The sequence below is a fragment of the Felis catus genome, chromosome C2, assembly GCF_018350175.1.
Source record: "Felis catus isolate Fca126 chromosome C2, F.catus_Fca126_mat1.0, whole genome shotgun sequence".
Taxonomy (NCBI): domain Eukaryota; kingdom Metazoa; phylum Chordata; class Mammalia; order Carnivora; family Felidae; genus Felis; species Felis catus.
The window spans coordinates 156,259,350-156,282,301 of NC_058376.1; the positions used below are offsets into that span (position 1 = coordinate 156,259,350).

Consider the following 22,952-nt stretch of genomic DNA (forward strand, 5'->3'; position numbering starts at 1 on the left):
TGAGAGCCCGCGCGGCCCGTTAACCGCCCGCCGCCGCCATGTTCTCTTTCGGGCTCGTTGGGTTACTGACGGGCAACTGGGCTGGGGAGCGGCGGGTGACGAGTGCCCGGGATTCGGGGAGGGGCAGGCCCTGGGCAGCGGCTCTCACCGGCCTTGGAGCGCTGGAAGGCGGGAGAACAGCCCTGCTGGGGGCCCGCCGCTGAGCGACCCGGCCTCCTCTCTCCCCGGGCCCCCCAGTCCGCCTCGGGACCGAGACATCCCCTGGCCCGTGATCCTGAGCCGTCCCCCGACCGGTGAGTGTCTGACGGTAGCTGGGGGCGGGCCGAGGGGTGGGGACGAGGCTGTTGGGGCCCAGGTTTCACGTGGCGCCGGGGGTTTATGGACGGGGCTGGGAGGACTAAGATCATTAATCAGCCATCGATCCCCTTTGCAGTGGTTGGATTTGCCCTTCGATGAATACTTTGGTCTTTTTTTTTTTTTTTTCTTAAAAAAATGTTTTTTAAATGTTTATTTTTGAGAGAAAGCGAGCTGGCGGGGGCCGGGAGGAAGGGTTGCGCAGAGAGAGATGGAGACAGAATCCAAAGCAGGCTCTGTGCTCACAGCGCAAAGCTCCACGTGGGGCTCGAACCCCACAACCCTGAGATCACGACCTGAGCCCAAGTCGGTGGCTCAGCCGACTGAGCCACCCTGGCGCCCCACGTTGGCCTCTTCTTGACTAAACACTGACGCGTTTGTTCATAATTAGAAAATAATGCCTATTTAGTTCTTCAGAGTGTGAGAAAAACTGTGTTGGCCGATGTATGGCCCCCTGGGTGCGAAGAGACGACTGGCTGGGGTCTCCTGCCCTCCCTTGATTGGAAGAGTTGTTCGGGTTCAGCTCCAGGAAGCAGCATTCTTGGAGGAAAAGGCCGACCGACCTTGGAGGCAGAAGAACACCGTCAGGAGCCCAAAGGACAGCAAGGAGCCGGGAGTTGACCACCAACTGGAGCCCTAAGCCGGGCTGACTCCTCTTGGCCAGAGCCCGTGTGAGCAAGAGAGAGTTCAGAGCGCCGGCCCTGGGCGTCGACCTCCCGTCACTTACCAGCTTCGTGATGTTGCCGCGGCTGCCGTTATGCTTGTATCTCGGTGTCTCTGCCAACGTCTGGGAGACGGTGAGACAACCCACCTCACGGAGCCATTGCGAGCATCAGAGCAGGCAGCAGATGTGCGCCCAGTAGGGCGTTTGCCGCTAAGCAAGCATTTGGTAGTTCATCCGCCAGAATTCTGGTTTTGTCCGTGGTCTTCATCTCCTGGCTGGATTAGGACTTTCCATTTCCGAAAAGGATACTGATGGCCAGTGATAACTTCAGCCTCTCGGTCGCCGTGGGTACCTGCCGCCGCATGAAGCTCTTTACCGGCTCCCGACGATGTCTGGCCTCCCTCCACTCCTTGCCTCTGGCCTCACCGTTGTCTTTTCCTTGCGAAAGTCTTTATTTATGCACTCTTCATCGGGCACATATAGCCAGCAGACAGCAGCTGGTCTCAGAAGCCTTTGTTCCTTCCAACAAACAGCTCCTCTTGTAGAACAAGATTCTATCTGCCTCTGTTTCGAATACCGTATTATTTCACCGTCTCGTTATCGCCCCCACTAACGTCTGAACTCTCACCCTGAGATGATAGTCCTCTTTAAATCCCATTGCCCAGCACACTGCCAATCACATAGAAGATGCTCAGTATAAGGTGTTGAATCAGTGAACGAAAATGAAGTCTTTAGGTAGGAGAATTGGTCACCCCTTGGATTTCTGGGAAGAAATTTATATTTGAAAGCATAGGCACGTTTTAAATTAGCAAATTGCCCTGTAGCAATATCACGACTTCTTTGTGGCTCTGTGATATTCCATCAAGTCGCTAGCGTTTAATAATATAGTGTGATCACCAAGTACAGCTTTATGGTGTGCTTTGTTTCATTACGTACATGAACGTTTTCATTTACTACCACATAATCTTCAGAAACATAATTTTGTAAAAGATTTTTTAGTTTTGACTAATCTTTGCACTCAACACGGGGCTCGAACTTACAACCCCAAGACGGAGATGTGTGCTCTACCACTGAACCAGCCAGGTGCCCCAGAAACATAATTTTAATCACTGAATACAGTTGTTCCTCAGTTTAAGTGTTTCACTACTGTTTGAATTTCACTGTTCTAGCATTCCACGTCAAACTATAGTGAGCATGTAAACACATAAAATTGTTTCTCTTTGGATTGTTTTCTAAGAAAAGATACCTGGAAATGGGATTACTGGATCATTTTAGGACATTTGATACATAGCATTAGCATGATTTTATTATCATTTAAAATATAGTGAATATGGTAAGCTAAAATGATAGACCACCACTTTTTACTTTGTCCACTGGATATAATATTGAAATTATTCTATCGTGATTTATTACTAATCATTTATTACTAATTGCATTCCCTTTTCTGTGAGTTATCTTTTTTTTTCACTTTGCCCAATATTGAAGTCTTAGTGTTTTCCTAATACCTTTATATATAAACCATTTATATGGTAAAGATGTGCACTCAACATACAAGTTTGAGGTTCTGTATGTATGATGCTATTCTATGTGCTCTATGTATGGTATTTAACAATCAGCCAAAAATTTTTGTGCTCATTTAGCTTATATTCAAGAGTGTGAGACAGGATGCCTGGGTGGCTCAGTCGGTTAAGCGCCTGATTCTTGATTTCAGCTCAGGTCATGATCTCATGGTCCATAAGTTCGAACCCCTCATGGGGCTCCATGCTGACAGTGTGAAGCCTGCTTGGGATTCTCTTTCTCTCTTTGCCCCCCACCCTGCTTGTGCACACATGCACTCTCTCTCTCTCTAAATTAATAAATAAAAACTTAAAAAAAAAAAAAAACAACTATGAGACGTGGGTGCCTGGGTGACTCAGTCTGACTCGTCTGACTTTGGCTCAGGTCACAGTCTCTCAGTTCGTGGGTTCAAACTCTCTGCTGTCAGAGCCTGGAGCCTGCTTGGGATTCTGTGTCTCCCTTTCTCTGTGTCTCTCCCCCATTCACACTATCTCTCTCTCAAAAATAAATAAACATAAAAAGTTTTTTTTTAAGGTATGAGATGCAAAATAAGTAGGAAAATAGAATATTTAGTATTTGAAATATTAAGAAATGTCAAGGAGAAAAAATCAGAGCGGAGATTGATAGAATCTTATATAACGGGATTGAAATTTAACAATGGAAGGTCTCATCGGGAAAGTAATTTTTTGATAAAAACTTGAAGGGAATGAACATTTTATTATACAAATATGAAAGAAGAATATTTGAAGCAGGAAACACCAAATGCAAAAGACCTGAGATAGGAACATGCTTGGCATCTTTGAGGCGAAGGCTAGTTTGGAGAGAGAAAGGGGGGGATAGTAGGAAATGAGGCTGGAATATTAAGGGTAGATCGTGTTGTGTCTTAAAGTCATAATAAGGGTGCTTACTTTTGTATATATTTAAGTTTCATTTATTAAAAAAATTTTTTTTAGCGTTTATTCATTTTGAGAGACAGAACAGAGCGTGAAAAAGGGAGGGGCAAAGAGAGAGGGAGACACAGCGTCCAAAGCAGGCTCCAGGCTCTGAGCTGTCAGCACAGAGCCCGATGTGGGGCTTGAACTCACTGACGGCCAGATCATGACCTGAGCCAAAGTCGGACACTCAACCGACTGAGCCACCCAGGGCGCCCCTATATTTAAGTTTCATTTAGATACAATTCACATACTATAAAATTCACCTTTTTAAAGTGTACAGTTCTGTGGTTTCTTGAATATTCGGAGTTGTGTAACCATCATCACAATTCTAGAACATTCTCATCACCCCCAAAAGAAACCCCATATCCATTTGCAGTTGCCCACCATTCTCATTCTTTTCTGCCTCAAGCCTATATACAACCATTAATCTTTCTGCCTTTATAGGTTTTGTTGTAGACATTGCCTATAAATGGAATGTCTGGTCTTTTGTGACTGGCTTTTTTCTCTTACCATAATGTTTTAAAAGCTCATCCATGACATAATTTGTACTAGTATTTTATTCCTATTAGCTGAATAATATTCCATTGTGTAGATATACTACATTTTAATCTAGTCATCATTTCATGGACTTTTAGATTGTTTACACCTTTTTGGCTATGATGAATGATCTTCCTTCCTCCCTCCCTCCCTCCCTTCCTGGCTTCCCTCCTTCCCTGGCTCTACACCCAGTGTGGGGCTTGAACTCAAAACCCTGAGATCAAGTGTCAGATGCTCTGACTGAGTCAGCCAGGCGCCCATGAATAATGCTTCTATGAACTTTCACGTACACATTTTTGTGTGGATATGATTTTCTTTTTCTTGGCTGTATACCTAGGAGTGGAATTGCTGGATTGTATGGTAACTCTTTTTGTTTGGGGAGTTGCCAAACTGTTTTCCAAAGTGGCTGCACCATTGTACCTTCCCACTAGCAATATATTGAAGGTTCCAATTTCTTCACATCTTTGCCAACACTTCTTACTATTTGTCTTTTTGTTTATAACTAACCCAGTGGATGTGAAGTTGTAAATCATTGCAGTTTTGATTTACATTCTCTAATGGCTAATGATGTTGAACATCTTTTCATGTGCTTATTAGCTATTTGCATCTCTTATTTGGAGAAATGTGCATTAGCTCCTTTCTTCATTTCAAATTTGGTTACTTGTCTTCTTAGTGAGTCATAAGCATTTCTGTATTCTGGATACAAGTCCCATATCAAATATATGAATTGCAATTTTTTTTCCATTCTGTGGGCTTTCTTTACTTTCATGATGGTATCCTTTGAAGCACAAAAGTTTTAATTTTTATGAAATCCAATTTACCTATTTTTTCTTGCTTGTGCTTTTGTGATATATCTGAGAAGCCTTCGCCTAACCCAAGATTACATGTGATTACTTACAATGTTTTAATTGTGGCCAGGATTAATTTGAAGATGCCGCACTATACCCTGTATTACCTTTTGACACAATTCATTACCCTAATACTACAGTTTTCAAAGTGTGCAATGTGGAAATCTGGGGGAACCAGAGATGTGTTTAGTATGCTTGGAAGTCCAAAACTATTTTTGTAATAATATAAAAATGTTATTTGTCTTTTTTACTCTGTTGACATTTGCACTAGTGGTATAAAAAAGCATTGGCAGGGAAAACCACTGGCATTGTCATCACATCTGTGACAGTTCACTGTACACATTAAAAAAATTTTGTTTTAGGGGCGCCTGGGTGGCTTAGTCAGTTAAGCCTCTGACTTCAGCTCAGGTCATGATCTCACAGTTCGTGAGCTCAAGCCCCACGTTGGGCTCTGTGCTGACAGCGCGGAGCCTGGAACCTCCTTCAGATTCTGTGTCTCCCTCTCTCTCTCTGCCCCTCCCCCACTCTCTCTTGCCCTCTCTCTCAAAACTAAATAACCATTAAAACAAATTAAAAAAAATTTTTTTAGGGACACCTGCATGGCTCAGTCAGTGACACATTCAACTTCAGCTCAGGTCATGGTCTCGCGGTTCATGAGTTCAAGCCCCACATCAGGCTCTCAGCTGTCAGTGCAGAGCCTGCTTTGGATCCTCTGTCCACCACTGCCCCCCTCCCCCGCCCGCCTCACTCTCTCTGCCTCTCCCCTGCACACGCTCTCTTTCTCTCAAAAATAAACATTGAAAAAATTATTTTTAAATATTTTATTTTATTTTTTTTTTAATTTTTTTTTTCAACGTTTATTTATTTTTGGGACAGAGAGAGACAGAGCATGAACGGGGGAGGGGCAGAGAGAGAGGGAGACACAGAATCGGAAGCAGGCTCCAGGCTCTGAGCCATCAGCCCAGAGCCCGACGCGGGGCTTGAACTCACGGACCGCGAGATCGTGACCTGGCTGAAGTCAGACGCTTAACCAACTGCGCCACCCAGGCGCCCCTTAAATATTTTATTTTAAAGTAATCTCTACACCCAGCATGGGACTCGAACTCACCACCCTGACATTGAGTCACATGCTGCACTGACTGAGCCAGCCAGGTGCCCCTCACTGTACACTTTTTAATTTTTTAATTTTTAAATGTTTATTTTGAGAGAGAGAGAGAATAAGCAGGGGAGGGGCAGAGAGAGAGAGGGAGAGAGAGAATCCCAGGCAGACTCCATGCCCAGCACACAGAGCCTAATGCAGGGCTCAATCTCATGACAGTGAGCCAATATCAAGAGCTGGAAACTTAACTGACTGAGCCATCCAGGCACCCCCTCAATGTACACTTTTTGGATAGAGAATAGTTAAAATTATTTAACTTAGTAGTATTACAAAAATACTGGATTCCTTGAAAGAATCTTAGATATTGGCCCAACCCAATATCAATATTTTATTTAGTTTTCATATATGACTTTCAGTTTATTTTTTTTTTAATGTTTATTTATTTATTTTGAGAGAGAGAAAGAGAGATCACAAGGGGGAAGGGACAGAGAGAGAATCCCGAGCAGGCTCTGTGCTCAGCACTCAGCACAGAGCCCAACGTGGGGCTTAATCTCACAACTGTGAGATGATGACCTGAGCCAAAATCAAGAGTCAGACACTTAACCAGTTGAGCTACCCAGGTGCCCTTCAGTTTATTTATTTTTTTAGTTTTGTTTTCTAAATGTTTATTTTTGAAAGAGAGCGTGAGCAGGGGAGAGGCAGAGAGGCGGGGGTGGTGGTGGGGGACAGAGGATCCCATACAGGCTCTGCACTGGCAGCAGAGAGCATGATGTGGGGTTTGAACTCGGGAACCATGAGGTCATGACCTGAGCCAAAGTCTGGTGTTCAACCGACTGAGCCACCCAAGTGCCCCCAATTTATTTTAGATGAGTATACTATATCTGGTTTTAACTTTTTAATTCTGAACTCAGTGATGACAAGGCTATATATGCATATAATCAATTAGGCTGTGGCCCTTAAAATAACTGCCGAAATAAAGCATTACATTTTAGCTTGGGGGCAATAACGGTTATAAAGATCTGCCATATGATGTGACAACTGCGGTAATACCTTTATCATAAAACTAATTATGTGAATTTTTCTAGGTTTTAGCTTACAGTAAGATTTTCTCCCCAAATATTCCAAGCTCTGTCATAATAAACCATCACTGCTAAACCATAAGCTGTGTGGGCATGATATTGTTGGTGATTATCTTGAGCACTCTCATATGTAAGAATTTTGAAACTTAACTCTCAATTTCCTGAGAAGGAATATATTTTCATATGTAAATTTCCCACATATCTAAGAATGGTAATATCCTTTGGATCGTCCAAACTCATTTTGAACTTCTGAATCTAAATGTTAGGTAGAAAATAAGATTGAACTGAAAACTGGTTACATTACTTCATAGCGCATGACCCATAAGAGGCCCTAGTATGCAGATGAAGATGTGACAGTTTGGAGCGACAGTCATCTCTAGAGGCAATAGAAGCATCAGACAGAAACTCTTAGAGGAAAGAAGCATTTTAAAACAAGCATATTAGATAGGCGAGTTTTAATAGTATAACTCTAATATGGTTATTCCTTTACTTGCAAAATTAGTTGTTGAGCAGATTTTGCTCATGAACAAATGATGTTATACTCAAAGTGGAAAATCCATTTCTTTGTTTCATGATTCTAAAATCAGTTTTGTATGTTAAAATATGTTTAATGTAGCTTGACTGACACTGATGAACTTGACTGTTTAATGTAGCTTGAGCAACCAGTTCTACTTCTCGATTATATGCAGGAGTGATTCTTTTCCAGCACTCAGTTATTGATTACAGAACCTTTTCATTTTCTCCTTAAATAAACCAAGATATTCAAATACATCTTAGAACTGCTAATGGTGGTACTGCTAGGAATTTACCCAAGGGAGACAGGAGTACTGATGCATAGGGGCACTTGTACCCCAATGTTCATAGCAGCACTTTCAACAAACGCCAAATTATGGAAAGAGCCTAAATGTCCATCCACTGATGAATCGATAAAGAAATTGTGGTTTATATACACAATGGAATACTACGTGGCAATGAGAAAGAATGAACTATGGCCTTTTGTAGCAACGTGGATGGAACTGGAGAGTGTGATGCTAAGTGAAATAAGCCATACGGAAAAAGACAGATACCATGTTTTCACTCTTCTGTGGATCCTGAGAAACTTAACAGAAGACCATGGGGGAGGGGAAAGAAAAGGAAAAAAAAAAAAAAAAAAGAGAGAGAGGGAGAGAGCCAAACCATAAGAGACTCTTAAAAACTGAGAATAAACTGAGGGTTGATGGGGGGTGGGAGGGCGGGGAGGGTGGGTGATGGGCATTGAAGAGGGCACCTGTTGGGATGAGCACTGGGTGTTGTATGGAAACCAATTTGACAATAAATTTCATATTAAAAAAAAAAAAACTAATGATGTGTGCTTGTCTCATAAAGTGAAATGAGCCCAGTTTCAAAAAGGTATGAAGGAGCAGAGCTTTCGTGATCAAGACATACTGTTGTACCATGGATAGCTCTCATTGTATTTGCTTATTATTAGTTCAGGCCATTGTGTAATCATTTTTGTGCCCAAAAGTATATGTATTCAATCACGCACACACACATATAAGCTAACACACATGCACACACGCGCAAACATGCATCTTTGCTTGACAGTAACTTCACTATCATTTTGTGTTATTAAAATTTAAATATTTTCAGAAAAAAGCAAAAGTTACTATTTTCTACATAACTTTTTTTCAAATATTTTAATTTTTTTTTAAGCGATCTCTACATCCGATGTAGATCGAACTCGCAAACCCCAGATCAAGAGTCTACTGACTGCCATCCAGGCATGCCTCTACATAATGTTTTGAAGTACCATTAATAATGTATGAAAAATGGTTTTTAAATGTATTTTTTTAAGTAATTTATTTATTTTGAGAGAGAGAGGCAAGGGAGGGCCAGAGAGAGAGGGAGAGACAGAGAGTCCCAAGTAGGCTTGGCACTGTCAGCAGAGCCCGACTCAGGGCTCGAACTCATGAACCGTGAGATGAACCTGAGCTGAAGTCAGGAGTCAGAAGCTTAACCGACCGAGCCACTCAGGCGCCCCTGAAACATGCTTTTTGATTAAAAATGCACTTTGTTTTATATTAGGTTTCACTTCTTTGTCTCGGAATGTTCTCAGATCTCCTGGCACAAGAGAACCATGGTGGCAACATGGACACGAGGTGAATGCTCAGCCATTGGTGTTTCATCCCACATTGTTCATTCTCCACATTGACTCTGGCACTCAGGGAGGCGTAATACATCCCAACCGTTACCGTAGCCCCGCGGTGCTCATAGTTAAGCAGATTCTGGGACTGCGTGTTGGTGCAGGAGTGTCAGGGAAATGGCAGGGCTGGAGGACGCTGGGTGAGAGTGAGGAAAGGGTTTTGTTCCTGAGGAATGGGGGAGACCGTGTTTGACATCCGGGAACAGTGAGGAGGGAAGGACCCTGAAGGAATATGGCCCAGGGTTTTTCCCACTGCTTCTCAACAGTCTCATTTTTCCCTGTTGAAAGGCCTGGGTTTTGCAGTTCAAGCCCCACTATCGGGGTCGTCATGATGCCGTTATTTTTCTGACAAGTTTTCTCCTGTTTCCCCTGGAGCAAAAAAGATGGCAGCAACAGACACGGTGCCCTCAGCAACCTGTTTCCTAGTCTCCACGGCCACCTCCTGATTCCCGGGTCCCACCTGAGGATTGTCGGGACAGCAGGAATAGGATGTTTGTTTTCTCATTCCCTCCTCAAGGTGACTCTTCATGTCAGCCTCTCCAAGGCTGTAGTAACTGTGTGTCTGTTACTCTCTTTCACTTATCATCCCCCTCGTGTATAAAATTGGGACATTAACATCGTTTATACTTCTCAATTGTGTGTCCTCAATTGTGTGTAGCAAAGAAGGGATAGAACATTGAGCTCGGGAGGAAGAAGCTCAGCCAGGACTGACCAAAAGGTAGAAAGGGGCACCTGGGTGGCTCGGCTGAGCATCCGACTTCGACTCAGGTCATGATCTCGAGGTTCATGAGTTCAAGCCTTGTGTTGGGCTCTGTGCTGATAGTGTGGAGCCTACTTGTGATTTTCTCTCTCTCCCTGTCTCTGTGTCCTTCCCTGCCTCATGTGCACTCACTCACCCTCTTTCAAAAATAAATAAATCAACTTAAAAAAAAAGGTAGAAAGAAGATAATTGGTTATTCCAGAGACAGGATTTGGTGGTTTGTGTATGTGTTGGGTGGGTGGGGTAGAAGGTGATGCAGAGAATGTGCCCTGAAGAATTGTAACCTTGGATGATGGAGTAGCTCTTCAGGCATTTGAAGAAGACAGCTCTCCTCTGGGCTTTAACCGGTTAGTAGTTTCTCTAGTTACATTGTTATGTTAGGGTTTTGCAGGTGAGGGTGGCTGATATCACACATGGGGTTTCACACATAGGGTTTCTGGGGAGTATGACATTATTTGCATCTGTTTAGAAAGTGTTTATTTATTTTGAGAGAGACAGTACGATCAGGGATCAGGGAGAGGAGCAGAGATGGAGGGAGAGAGAGAATCCCAAGCAGGCTCTACACTGTCAGGGTGGATCTCGACGGGGTGGGTGGCTCAAACCCAGAAACCATGAGATAATGACCCGAGGCCAGACCAAGAGTCTGTCATTCAACCAGCTGAGCCACCCAGGTGCCCCAATTACTGTAGCTTTATAGTAAGTTTTTTAATTTTTTTAATTTTTTTTATTTTTGAGACAGAGAGAGACAGAGCATGAACGGGGGAGGGGCCGAGAGAGAGGGAGACACAGAATCAGAAGCAGGCTCCAGGCTCTGAGCCATGAGCCCAGAGCCCGACGCGGGGCTCGAACTCACGGACCACGAGATCGTGACCTGAGCTGAAGTCGGACGCTTAACCAACTGAGCCACCCAGGCGCCCCTATAGTAAGTTTTTAAATCAGGAAGTGTGAGAACTCCAACTTCATTCTTTTTCAAGGTTGTTTGACCGTTTCAGGGTCCCTTCAGATTCCATATGAATTTTAGGATGGATTTTTCTCTTTCTGCAAAAAACACTTTTGGGGTTTTGATAGGGATAGCCTTAACCTTGTAGGTTGATTTGGGTAGTTTGACATCTTATTATTAAGTCTTCTAATCCATGAACATGGGGTGAGTTTCCGTTTGCCTGTGTCGTCTTTAATTTCTTTCAGCAGTGCTTTACAGTTTTCAGTGTACAAGTCTTTCACCTCCTTGATTAAGTTTATTCCAGGTATTTTATTCTTTTTAATATTATTGTAAATGGAATTGTTTTCTTAACTTTTTTTTCAGATTGTTCATTGTTAGTGTATAGAAATGCAACTGGTTTTTTGTATATTGATTTTGTATCCTGCAAGTTTGTTGAATTCATTCTTTTATTTATTAAAAAAAAATTTTTAATCTTTACTTATTTTTGAGAGAGAGAGAGCGTGAGCAGAGGAGGAACAGAGAGAAAAGGAGACACAGAATCCGAAGCAGGCTTCAGACTGAGCCGTCAGCACAGAGTCCGACATGGGGCTCGGACCCATGAACTACGAGATCATGACCTGAGCCCAGACCAAGAGTCTGTCATTCAACCGACTGAGCCCCCCAGACGCCCCATCATTCTATCTTTTATTTTAAAATCTTGTCCTTTTCTACCAGCTCTGATAGAACTGGTGCTGGTGGGCACTCTAGTCATGGTCCTCATTTTAACAGGAATGGCTTTGGGACGCGTGGGTGGCTCAGTCGGTTGAACATCCAACTGTTGGTTTTGGCTCAGGTCATGATCTCGCAGTTCGTGGGATTGAGCCCCACATCGGGCTCTGTGCTGACAGCTGGGAGCCTGTTTGGGATTCTTCTCTCCCCTCTCTCTCTCTGCCCCTTCCCTGCTCATGCTCTCTCTCTCTCTCTCAAAATAAGTTTAAAAACTTAAAAAAAATTTAAAAGGAATGGCTTTTGCTATTTACAATTTATAAATTACTACCTTTGTCAATTTAAAGAGGTTCCCTTTTGTTCTTAATGTCCTAGTGCTTGTGTGTGTGTGTTTCAAATCATGAATATTATTCTCGTTCAGTGCTCTGTGTCAGCACTTTTCTCTTTTATTCTGTTAATGTGGTGAGTTACATTAATAGATTCTATAATATCAAACCAACTTTGCACTTCTGAAATGAACTAAATTGGCCATTATGTACTTTTTCAACTTTAGTGTATTTGGTTTGTCAGTATTTTATATAGGATACTTGCATCAGTATATTCATGAGTGAAACTGAGTAATTTTATTTTTTCATACAGTTTGGTTATGCTAACTTCATAAAATAAGGAGTAGTCTTATTTTTGTAATTCCGGGGGACGAGGGGAGACACATAAGAGTAGAATTATATGTACCTTGCATGTTTGCTAGAATTTGCCTGTAAAATCATCTGTCTTGAATATTTTTTTTACTTTTTTGTGCTAAAGCATTTAAAGTGCTGATTCAATTTTTAAAAAAATGTCAGATTTTGCATTTATTTTTGAGCCAATTTTGGTAAATATGTTTTCTAGGAATTTAAGCATCTTATCTAAGTTTTCAAATCCATTGTGGTAATATCATTCATAATGTTTCTTATCCTTCTAATCTCAGTATATCTCCCTTTATATTCTAAGATTGTTTCCTTTTTTTTCTTTACCTATCTTCCTAGAGGTTTGTCAGTTTTGTTGGTGTTTTCAAACACTGTAATGAGTTTTATTTTACTTTCAAATTTTGTTTAATTTCTGTTCTTATGTTTATTGTTTATTTCCTTATACCATTTTTGAATTTATTCTACAATTCCTTTTTCTACTATTTCTTTTTCCAGTTGAACAGTTCTCATTAATTTTCATCCTTTCTTCTCTTCTTTTTTTTTAAATTTTTTTTTCTTTCAACGTTTTTATTTATTTTTGGGACAGAGAGAGACAGAGCATGAACGGGGGAGGGGCAGAGAGAGAGGGAGACACAGAATCGGAAACAGGCTCCAGGCTCTGAGCCATCAGCCCAGAGCCTGACGCGGGGCTCGAACTCACGGACCGCGAGATCGTGACCTGGCTGAAGTCGGACGCTTAACCGACTGCGCCACCCAGGTGCCCCTTTCCTTTCTTCTCTTCTGGTGTAAATATTTAAAGACTAAATTTCCCTCTCGGGACGGCTTCAGCTGCCTACCACAATTTTGGATAAGTGATATTTTATTATTGTTCAATTACAAGTGTTTTCTATTTTCCATTATGATATATTCCAGGTTGCATGAAAATGTGTTTTCTAATTTCCAAATGTGCAGGGATTTTTAGTTATCTTGTTAAAAATCACTTTGTAGTTGGGGCGCCTGAGTGGCTCAGTCGGTTAAGCATCTGATTTCAGCTCAGGTCGTGATCTCATGGTTTGTGAGTTCAAGCCCCGTGTCAGGCTCTGTGCTGACAGCTCAGAGTCTGGAGCCTGCTTCGGATTCTGTGTCTCCCTCTCTCTCTATCCCTCCCTTGCTTATGCTCTGTCTCTCTCTCTCTCGGTCCCTCTCAAAAATAAGGATAAAAATTTTTAAAAAATCACTTTGTAATTTGTTTGCAATTTTCTCTTTCCTTACCAAAGTTTCGTCTGTGTATCCAGACCTCGCCTGTGAAACAGCTTGTTTAAGTGCTGTCTTGATCCGGTTTTGAGGCCCTGGCTAGAGGCCAACCAGTCCCCCTGTCTAAGCGGGCACCCCCTTTTCAGCACCTCTGCTCTGGGGCCACTGTTCACTGAACGCCCTCATCACTGGGAGACCGGGTACCAGACAACTAAGGACAGCCCAAGATCCCAAATTATCCAAGTTACCCAGTCAACAGAGGACCCATGAAAACTAACTCACCCTGCTTGTCAAACATAAGCTGCCCCCCCAGAGCCCCAGCTTGCTGTTACCATCCCTGGGTGCAGCGCCCCTTGGGGCCCTGCCTGGTAGCCTTCTCTCGTTTTAAAAGTGTGCAGCAGGTCTGACGTCGAATCTTCGATGCTTTACTGCCACTGCTCTGCAGCTGAGTCCCACGGAGCTCCTCCTGAAGGCCTTGGGAGCCGAGTCCAGTGTCAGATAAGCTGGTTCCTGTGGGTCGGCATGGTGTGCCTGGCCTGGGGAGTATACTTTCCTGTGTCTGGGGTTGAAGTCAGGTTTGGTACACCAGAGGGCGCCGTCGTCTCGTGTTACCGATTCCTTCTCGTTGGATGCCTGCACCCCACCCTGCCCTGCAGGAGGGTTTGCCCTGCGTGCGTGCTGTTGGTCTGCGCCTCTCTGGTCAGGTTTCAGAAATTCGGCCCGGCAGGAGATGGTGTCCGCGAAAATGTCAGGAGTATAGGTGTCAGCCCTGACGCTGTCCCTGGCCGTGCTGCCCTGAGCGTCCCGCACGCCCTCTCTGGGTTCCTGCTTCCCCATCTATATGAGACAGGCTTTCCTGAGAACGTGATCCTTTTGGGGGTGGGGGTACTGTTTAGTTCTGAAACCGTTTCTGGAGGGGAAACCTACTTCGTGCTTCTCCAGGACAGTAATGGTATTACTTTGCAAACCTGAAGACTGACTTCCTTCAGGGCAACAGCCTCTGCAACGTGCACACCTGAAACCCGCTTTTCGCCCGAACCCTCACGCAGACACTGAATGTGGCCCACTGAGGCGAGACCCAAATATCTCCTGGATTCCTAGGTGTGGCTACGGGCAACGTGCCAACCTCAGCCAGCTCATGAGAGAAAGCTGTTACTGTGCCTTTTATCCTCATTTTCACCACTGGTTCCTGTCTGTAGAAGGAGCCGTGCGAAGTGCTTCACAAACATTGGCTCGTGAATCCTCTCGCAATCCTCACGCAGTAACAGCCCTTTTTACAGATGAGGAGGTTGAGCTTCACATAGCTGTCGAGTAGCGGCCCTGGGATCCAAGCCCAACAGGGAGCTGCCGTTCCTCGCTCGGGGCTGGCATGCTTACCACGCAGGTGCAGTCGGGGAGCATCAGCTGGCTTTCAAGGGAGCCTCTGCAGACCCATGATGCCCGTGACCGCATACGACCATGTGTACCTCCAGACATCACGTGTTCTAGGACCCTGACGCCCCAACGCTCCTCTCCCGGGCCAGACCCTGGAGGCAGGGTGCTCAGATGGGCTCATCCAGGGCTGTCGCAATTCACACACTGCGCCCCGGGCTCTCTGACTTGTCCCTCCGGGCCTGTGATTCCGTGATAGAAGCTTCCTCTGGCTCCGCATTTCTAAAATTATGGATTTTGTTTTGCTTTTGCTGCTCACGTCAATGAAAGGGAAACTTTCCTGAGGCCCCAGAGCCTTGGGGCCTGGGCAGGAGGCCGCCCTGCTGGCAGAGGAAGGACCGGTGGAGGGCCCTCCTTTGACCTTCGCGGGGTGCAGGTTGTTGGTGTTGCGGCAGGTGAGAGCGCGGGGGTGCAGGTGAACAGAACCTCTGTGGCGGGTCACCTTGCCCCAGTTGTATTTCCGGGCCAGGGCCAGCCGGCGGAGGGGAGGTGCAGGGATGCCACCGCACAGGTGAAGCACCAAGTGCAAGGTGGCCCCCTCCTGGCTACTGTAGGCTGAGAGGGTGAGGCCATCCTCTAGCCATCTGCTCGCAAAAACCCGAAGCTGCTGCTCAGGCGGGATGCCCTCCTTGTCTCGGACTTTGGTTTTTGATTCTCAGTGGTGTCGCTGGGCCCGGCCTTGAGGGTGACGGTCTTGCCCACTAGGGTCTTCGCAAAGATCCGTAATCTCTGCCACAAGGCGTCCACCAGCAAACCGCTGAAGAGAAAGAGGGTGACGGGACCCAAAACTGTGTTTATTCTATAAGTTACCCTGTATAACGGGCATAGACTCACCCATCAAATAGGTTAGGAACTTTTTTTTTTTTTTCTCTATCTGCTTCCAGAGTTCACAAGATTGGCCTTGGGAAGCCCCCAAAAAGTGCGCCAGTAAGGAACCGTGTTTCACCTGAACTCAAGCCCAGAGTTCCCCAATTTGGCCACGGATCGGTGCTCTCTCTCAGGGTCCGGGGATGCTGCCCTCGCTCCGCGCTCTCAGCCTCGGCACTGTTGGCACTGTGGGCAGGAGAGCTTCCCTGTGGAGGGCTGTCCTACGCCGTGTGGGATTTCAGCAGGGTTCCTGGCCTCTTCTTGTTAGGAGCCAGGAAAAACTCCTCCGATCCCCAGAGAGGATGTCTCCAGATACTGGCCAGGTGCCCTGGGGGCAAAGAACCCCTGAGAAACCACAGGCTATCTCATGCATTCTTAGTAAAGGCAGTATTGCCCTCAAGGATGCAAAAATTGGTTCTTGGGGATGAAAATAAGCTTACTCTTTTTATATATAAAGCATTGATGTACACATACTACATAACGATATATAGTTGGGCTGTGGTATTAAAATTTCATGGGGAGATGATTAGGAAAAAAATATCTGAAAAGACTCTTTAGGAGGGGTAATAATGAAAGGGCAATAAAACACTGTTCTGGCTCAATATTTTAGTTCCTATTCATGCAAATTCCTTAGGAAAAAGGACATTGTGGCTTTTTTTTAATTAAAAATTTTTTTTAATGTTTATTGAATTTTGAGAGTGAGAGAGAGAGACAGAGCACAAGTGGGGGAAAGGCAGAGAGAGAGGGAGACACAGAATCTGAAAGCAGGCTCCAGGCTCTGTTAGCACAGAGCCAGACATGGGGCTCGAACTTGGAAACAGTGAGATCATGACCTGAGCCAAAGTCGGATGCTTAACCGACTGAGCCACCCAGAGCATGAGTGGGGGAGGGGTAGAGAGAGAGAGAGGGAGACACAGAATCCAGGCTCCAGATTCTGAGCTGTCAGCACAGAGCCCGACGCGGGGCTCGACCCCACGAATTGTGAGATCATGACCTGAGCCGAGGTCCGTCACTTAATGGACTGAGCCACCCAGGGGCCCTGACATTGTGGCTCTTTTAAGCCAGACCTAAGGGTTAAGCAACTGTAGACATACAGAGGGAAAGCACTGGAAGCTGGCAGAAGTTGAGGATATGATACTCAAAAGACTTAGGACTGATGTCAGCCCCTCAGCTGTGACTGCTACACAAACCCAGAGGGACTCTGCCGAGATCACTGTCTGTGGAAGCTCCTCGATTTCTAGGTGGAGGGGCCTGGGGAGGGGTCCTCCTTCTGCAAAGGGGGCTTGAAGCTATGTTGGCCCTCACTCTACACAAGTTATTGAGCGGGGTTGACTAAACACGCATCTGGATACATGTTTCTCTGATGACCCTTCTTGCATGGATCTGGCCTCCCCCCACCCCGACCCCCTCAGATCCCACCTGTTTGAGGATCGGCACATCACGGCCGCTTTGCCATCGCACACCCACCACGGGCAAATAACAAACAGCTCACCGATCCAGAACATAAAGATCATTTCTACGCAAGGAAATTCTTTACATTAAAAATCCAACGACTACACTTTTAAAAACGTAACAACGTTTGTCTTTTAAAAGAAAACTGACTTCATTTTCCTCTTTGATCTAGCAGACAGCAAACCTTCCTAGCTTTCAGTTTGGGGAAGTGACTACGAGTCACTTTCTGCTTCTCACTTCTATCAGAAAAAAAAAAAACCCACTTGAACTCAGCGTAGATGGGTGAAGGACAGAGCTGACACTCACAGGAAGCCACGCGCCTTCAAAGGCATCCTTCTTAGCGCTCAGCTTCTCGCACAAGCCTGGCACTGACTCACGGACCTTGCCCAGAATCACTGTCGGACAAGCAAGGTAAGTGGGGACAGGGCCGTTCCTGGGGCCTCAGGCCGCGCACTGCTTTCTAGAAGGCTGTGTGGACTTTGGAAGTGCTGAGAGCGGGCCAGCCGCTCACCCAGTGCCTCCAACTCGGGCTTCCCGGGCATCCTGGGGCTCGCTGCTGGCTCTCAGCTCAGAGCTCACATCCCATCTACTTACACCCCCCAAGCCCTTGCCTGATGGGCACTTACATATGCGGGGCTGTCTCCCTGCACACCTCTGGCCCGAATCCACACGCTCAGAAGACACAGATAATTTTTATCAAACACACAGTTTTTTCGGCTGCTTGCTTCTATCAGGACTCCCAGGTCAAGAAACACCAACAAATCAAATGAGGCTGACGGAATAATCCCCAACATCTACCAGCTGTGTTTACTTGTCTTGTTCTCCTGGCAATTTCCCAACTCCTCAGCCTCTTCCATTCCTTCCATTTTCACTGGTAAAATGGCGAGAGAGACCGGGATTGTCATTTATTGAACTAGGATTGATAGTCATCGTACAACACTTTCTCCAAGATCCTTCAGATCCTGCATCTGTTTGCAGAAGTAAACTCAAATCCCTCTTGAGAAACCAAATATGGTTGGAGTGTCTGGGTGTGTGGTGGTAAGGGGTGAAAAAGGTAGGGAGTAGATGTGAGTTACTGAACAATGTGAAAGGGCTGTGATCAGGAATATTGGGGGCCATTAAGGAGGCAAGAGGGGGTGCCTGGCTTGCTCAGTCCGTAGAGCGTGTGACTCTTGATCTCAGGGTTGGGAGTTCCGAGCCCCACATTGGGTGTAGAGATGACTTAAAAAAAAATAAAATCTTTACAAAAAAAAAAAAAAAAAGGAAGAGGAGTAGCCTTGAGTCAGAAAGCCCGTCATCCCTAAATTGCTGATCCGCATGTGAGCATGCATGCAACTTTAAGAAGGTCTCAACCTCTTCCCCTGCCAATTCGCATAGGAAAGGAGGGTGTTTGGGGAAGCAGAGAGATTTCATTTCTGGCCATGATGTGCCTTCTCGAAATCTGTCAGGCTGATTCCCACTGTGCTAGGATTCAGTGCGCGGGACTGATTTTTTGCGTGCAGCGTTGACGAAAAGACCGCCTCGCATTGCCGTCTGAGTACAGCGCAATTACCTGAGTGCTCCCGCATTCGCGGGGCCTTCTACACGCATCTGCTGCGTTAGCGTCCGACTGGCCCGGGAGCAGCTCGCCACCAGGCCCGGGAGGCCAGGCGCGTTCCCATCGAAGATGGTGTTCTAGGATGGCGTGGGACTTGGGAGCGCGTACCAGAGCCGACTTGCACCCACTCCCAGGGGCTGGTAAAGGCTGTTAGAGATTCGGGAATTTCGCGAGGCCGTTGGTGGCTGGGGTTTCGCCCTGGGGCAAGTGTTTGCAAGAGAGACGCCAGCAAGCACCAGAAGTCAGAGCCCCCTCCTGACCTCCCCGGACATGGTGTGCCGGCACGTCACTGGGATCTGGGGACCAAAGAAAGAGCTCTGCATGCAACTGTGTGGCCTTCAGAAGTCGCTTAACCTCTCTGAAGCTTTCGTGAGGCGCCTGCACCGTGGCTCAGTACGCTTGCTTGGCTTAGAGCACCCGACTTTGTTGGGAGTGCGGTGGGGGGCGGGCAGGAGCAGGGGAGTGGGATTAAATGCACAATACCAGGGAGCACGCTTCGAAATGTATGTCAAGCTTGCAGGAGGAATTGGAATTTTTATATAAAATCCGAGCCACCCTTCTAGCCCAATGATTACCTAAGCAATTACTGAATTTTTGGAGTTCTAATGTGAAGGGGAAACATGCACAGATTTTCAATCTTTCTGTTTTGTTTTTGTTTTGCTTTTAAGTCACTAAGACGGCTATGGGTGTGGGGCTGTTGGGAATCTCAACGGTCCTGCAGATGATTCAGTAACCCCAGACTATCGTTTCGAAATGCATCCTTGAAAACGCCTCCTTGAGAAGGAGGTTTTACTGTCCCCATGTACAAGCGTGGGGATTCAAGCCCGCCCCCCCCCCCCCCCCCCCAGGAGGGGAGTGACAGAGCTAGGACTTGGAATCTGCTAACTCCAAACAGCAGGATTGTTTTATTTGGCTGCACTGCCCTGCGAGGAACAGAGCCCTTCAACTTGGGAAGGCTGGGAAGGGGGTGTCATGAGCCGGGGCACAATACTCAGCACTATGCTCCGTAGTCAGCACCTTTTCGATTTGCTTTTGTTCCTACAGAGATCGCGTCTGCTCTTCCCTCATTAGCTTCTGGTTGGGCTCAGACCTGCGTCGAGGAGCCTGGAGATTTGAAAATGAACCCCACGGACACAGCAGACACCACCATGGATGAAAGCATCTATCACAATTACTATCTCTATGAAAACATCCCCAAGCCTTGCACCAAAGAAGGCGTCAAGGCGTTCGGGGGGCTCTTCCTGCCCCCTCTCTACTCCTTGGTCTTTCTGTTCGGTCTCCTGGGCAATTCTGTGGTAGTTTTGGTCTTGTTCAAGTACAAGAGGCTCAAGTCCATGACTGACGTGTACCTGCTCAACCTCGCCATCTCAGACCTGCTCTTCGTGTTCTCCCTCCCTTTCTGGGGCTACTATGCCGCAGACCAGTGGGTTTTTGGACTGGGTCTCTGCAAGATTATTTCCTGGATGTACTTGGTGGGCTTTTACAGTGGCATCTTCTTCGTCATGCTCATGAGCATCGACAGATACCTGGCGATAGTGCACGCGGTGTTTTCCTTGAGAGCGAGGACCTTGACTTACGGGGTCATCACCAGCTTGGCCACGTGGTCCGTGGCCGTGCTGGCCTCTCTTCCAGGCTTCTTATTCAGCACCTGTTACACGGAGCGCAACCACACCTACTGCAAAACCAAGTACTCTCTCAACTCCACGAGGTGGAAGGTGCTGAGCTCCCTGGAGATCAACATTCTGGGGTTGGTGATCCCCTTGGGCACCATGCTGTTCTGCTACTCCATGATCATCAGGACCCTGCAGCACTGCAAAAACGAGAAGAAAAGCAAGGCGGTGAGGATGGTCTTTGCCGTGGTGGCCCTCTTCCTGGGTTTCTGGGCGCCGTACAACGTGGTGCTCTTCCTGGAGACCCTGGTGGAGCTGGAGGTCCTTCAGGATTGCACCTTTGAGAGGCACCTGGACTATGCCATTCAGGCCACGGAGACCCTGGCTTTCGTTCACTGCTGCCTCAACCCGGTCATCTACTTCTTCCTCGGGGAGAAATTCCGCAAGTACCTCGTACAGCTCTTCAAATCCTGCCGGGGCCCCTTCGTGCCCTGTCAATACTGCAGGATCCTCCAGCTCTACTCCCCCGACACTCCCAGCTCGTCCTACACGCAGTCCACCGGGGACCACGATCTCCACGATGCTCTGTGAGCAAGGAAGAGGCGCAAGTCGGAGCGAAGCCTCCCAAAGGAAGAGCTTACTTAAACTTGTATTATAGTAAGAGTTCCTGAGCCAGTGGCGGGAGGACTTCCATCCACTGCTGAGCGTGGGCCTCTCACCCCACGGTCAGCTCCTCCTCTTGCCATCTGCGAGTGTGGGGGGCGAGAGCACACCCGGGCCCCCGCATCCCCCCCCCTCCCCGCCCCAGGCTTGCCTGCAGGGCTGAGTGAGCAGAAGGAGGATTCTGACCCGCATCTCAACGAGGTTACACAGAACACTGTGCGGGAAGGACCATTCATTCGCCTCTAACCTGCACTGATGGAGCTCTCTAGGGGGACCCGCGCAGAACTGAATGGTGGAGTCTATCGCTCCTTCTTGCTATGAAAAATGGGCCCTTTAATTACTTTCTAGCTTTTGTGGAACGATATAGAAAACTTTGACACGCTGTCCTGGGGTTTTTCTGATAATATAGCTGGAGGATGGTGGATCCCCTGGAGCCGGGTGTGTGCAGAAACAGATAGTGAAGTAATGAACCTCTGCCTTGATTCTTTTACCTTAAAGGATTATTTGTGAATGGAAGCCAAACTTTCGATGCTGATTCCAAGTGTGAGGATGTGGTGCAAAGGCATTAGCAAGGTCTGATGTCCAAACGTGAAATACAAGGCATTAAAAAATCCAAACATAGTTGTGGAAATTCAGACATACTTTCATACGCTTATGGGCACGTTTTGTGTTTGTGGTAACAGATGATATCCGCATTTGACATAATACATAGGTGCAGATACAGGCATTTGGGGGCTTTTAACTTGTTTACAAACAGAGCCTTCAAAACTAAAAATAACAAGGACTAATAAAGTATGACAGTGAAGTGCCTGCAGTCAAGGGAGGCCAAGAATAAGCAACTAAAAGCTGTTACTGATGTGGCATAAAGAGGAGTGTCAAGCATCTACGAAGTTGTGAAAAACGTCATCCTGTCTTTTAAAATACCGGCCTCCTTCTTAACTTTTGGACGACTCAAAATTGCACTGAGTCATTTCCCACAAGTCATTTTAATCATGTAGTTAATCGTTTGACACCGTTAAGTTAAATCTCTGTTCTTACAGACTTAGTTAATCAGAATTAAGACTTTAATCAAGTTGGGAGAGACCTACAGTCCCTCGCAAAACAAAAACCTGTCTTGCAAACTATTCACCAAGCCACCAGTTGCAAATGCTTCTGTAAGTTCACACCTTGTTACATGCTCTACCTGTATAAAGGGTGCATTTCCAAAAAGTGTGTTTTTAAAACAGGGATTTTAAAGGGGGAAGTCGAGGGGCGCCTGGGTGGCGCAGTTGGTTAAGCGTCCGACTTCAGCCAGGTCACGATCTCGCGGTCCTTGAGTTCGAGCCCCGCGTCGGGCTCTGGGCTGATGGCTCAGAGCCTGGAGCCTGTTTCCGATTCTGTGTCTCCCTCTCTCTCTGCCCCTCCCCCGTTCATGCTCTGTCTCTCTCTGTCCCAAAAATAAATAAACGTTGAAAAAAAAATTAAAAAAAAATAAATAAAAAATAAAGGGGGAAGTCGATGTTGCCTTTATAGACAAAGATAAAATAAAGTTGTACATAGTTGGCCAGAGCCTTTTCTCCGGAGCTGCTTTGTGTTGGGTTTCCTGATGGGGGTGGGGACCCATGCTGCCGTGGGTGTGGAGGACCGGACCGGCGGGGGGAGCCACAGGGCTCCCTGTGGAGCCATTACATGTGCACACGCGGGGTGAGGAAGGTGGCACTGGGACGCGGGGGTGGACAGCAGCGAGAGGCAGCCCACGTCCTGGGCAGCGCCC

General features: G+C 46.4%; 2 protein-coding genes across 10 annotated transcripts in view; one reads left to right on the top strand and one right to left on the bottom strand.

The window, feature by feature from the left end:
* Positions 1 to 9: 9 nt before the first annotated feature.
* The window catches only part of CCR4 (C-C motif chemokine receptor 4), a 50,615-nt gene continuing 27,672 nt past the window's right edge, over positions 10 to 22,952 (top strand). Inside the window, exons 1-3 of one of the 3 annotated variants that reach the window (XM_019811003.3) lie at positions 39 to 293; positions 9,138 to 9,211; positions 19,971 to 21,820. In XM_019811003.3, the coding sequence (XP_019666562.2) occupies positions 9,190 to 9,211; positions 19,971 to 21,127 (1,179 nt within the window). In that variant the 5' untranslated portion in view covers positions 39 to 293; positions 9,138 to 9,189 and the 3' untranslated portion in view covers positions 21,128 to 21,820. Of the gene's footprint in view, positions 294 to 9,137; positions 9,212 to 19,970; positions 21,821 to 22,952 lie in introns of those variants that run through there. The other 2 variants (XR_006585708.1, XR_002745527.2) reach the window with 2 other exon arrangements.
* GLB1 (galactosidase beta 1) overlaps positions 19,809 to 22,952 on the bottom strand; it is a 119,833-nt gene continuing 116,689 nt past the window's right edge. For all 7 annotated transcript variants that reach the window (XR_006584616.1, XR_006584617.1, XR_006584615.1 and 4 more), the window contains one exon: positions 19,809 to 20,736. The gene's annotated coding sequence lies outside the window, so the exon portion shown is untranslated. The remainder of the gene's footprint in view (positions 20,737 to 22,952) is intronic.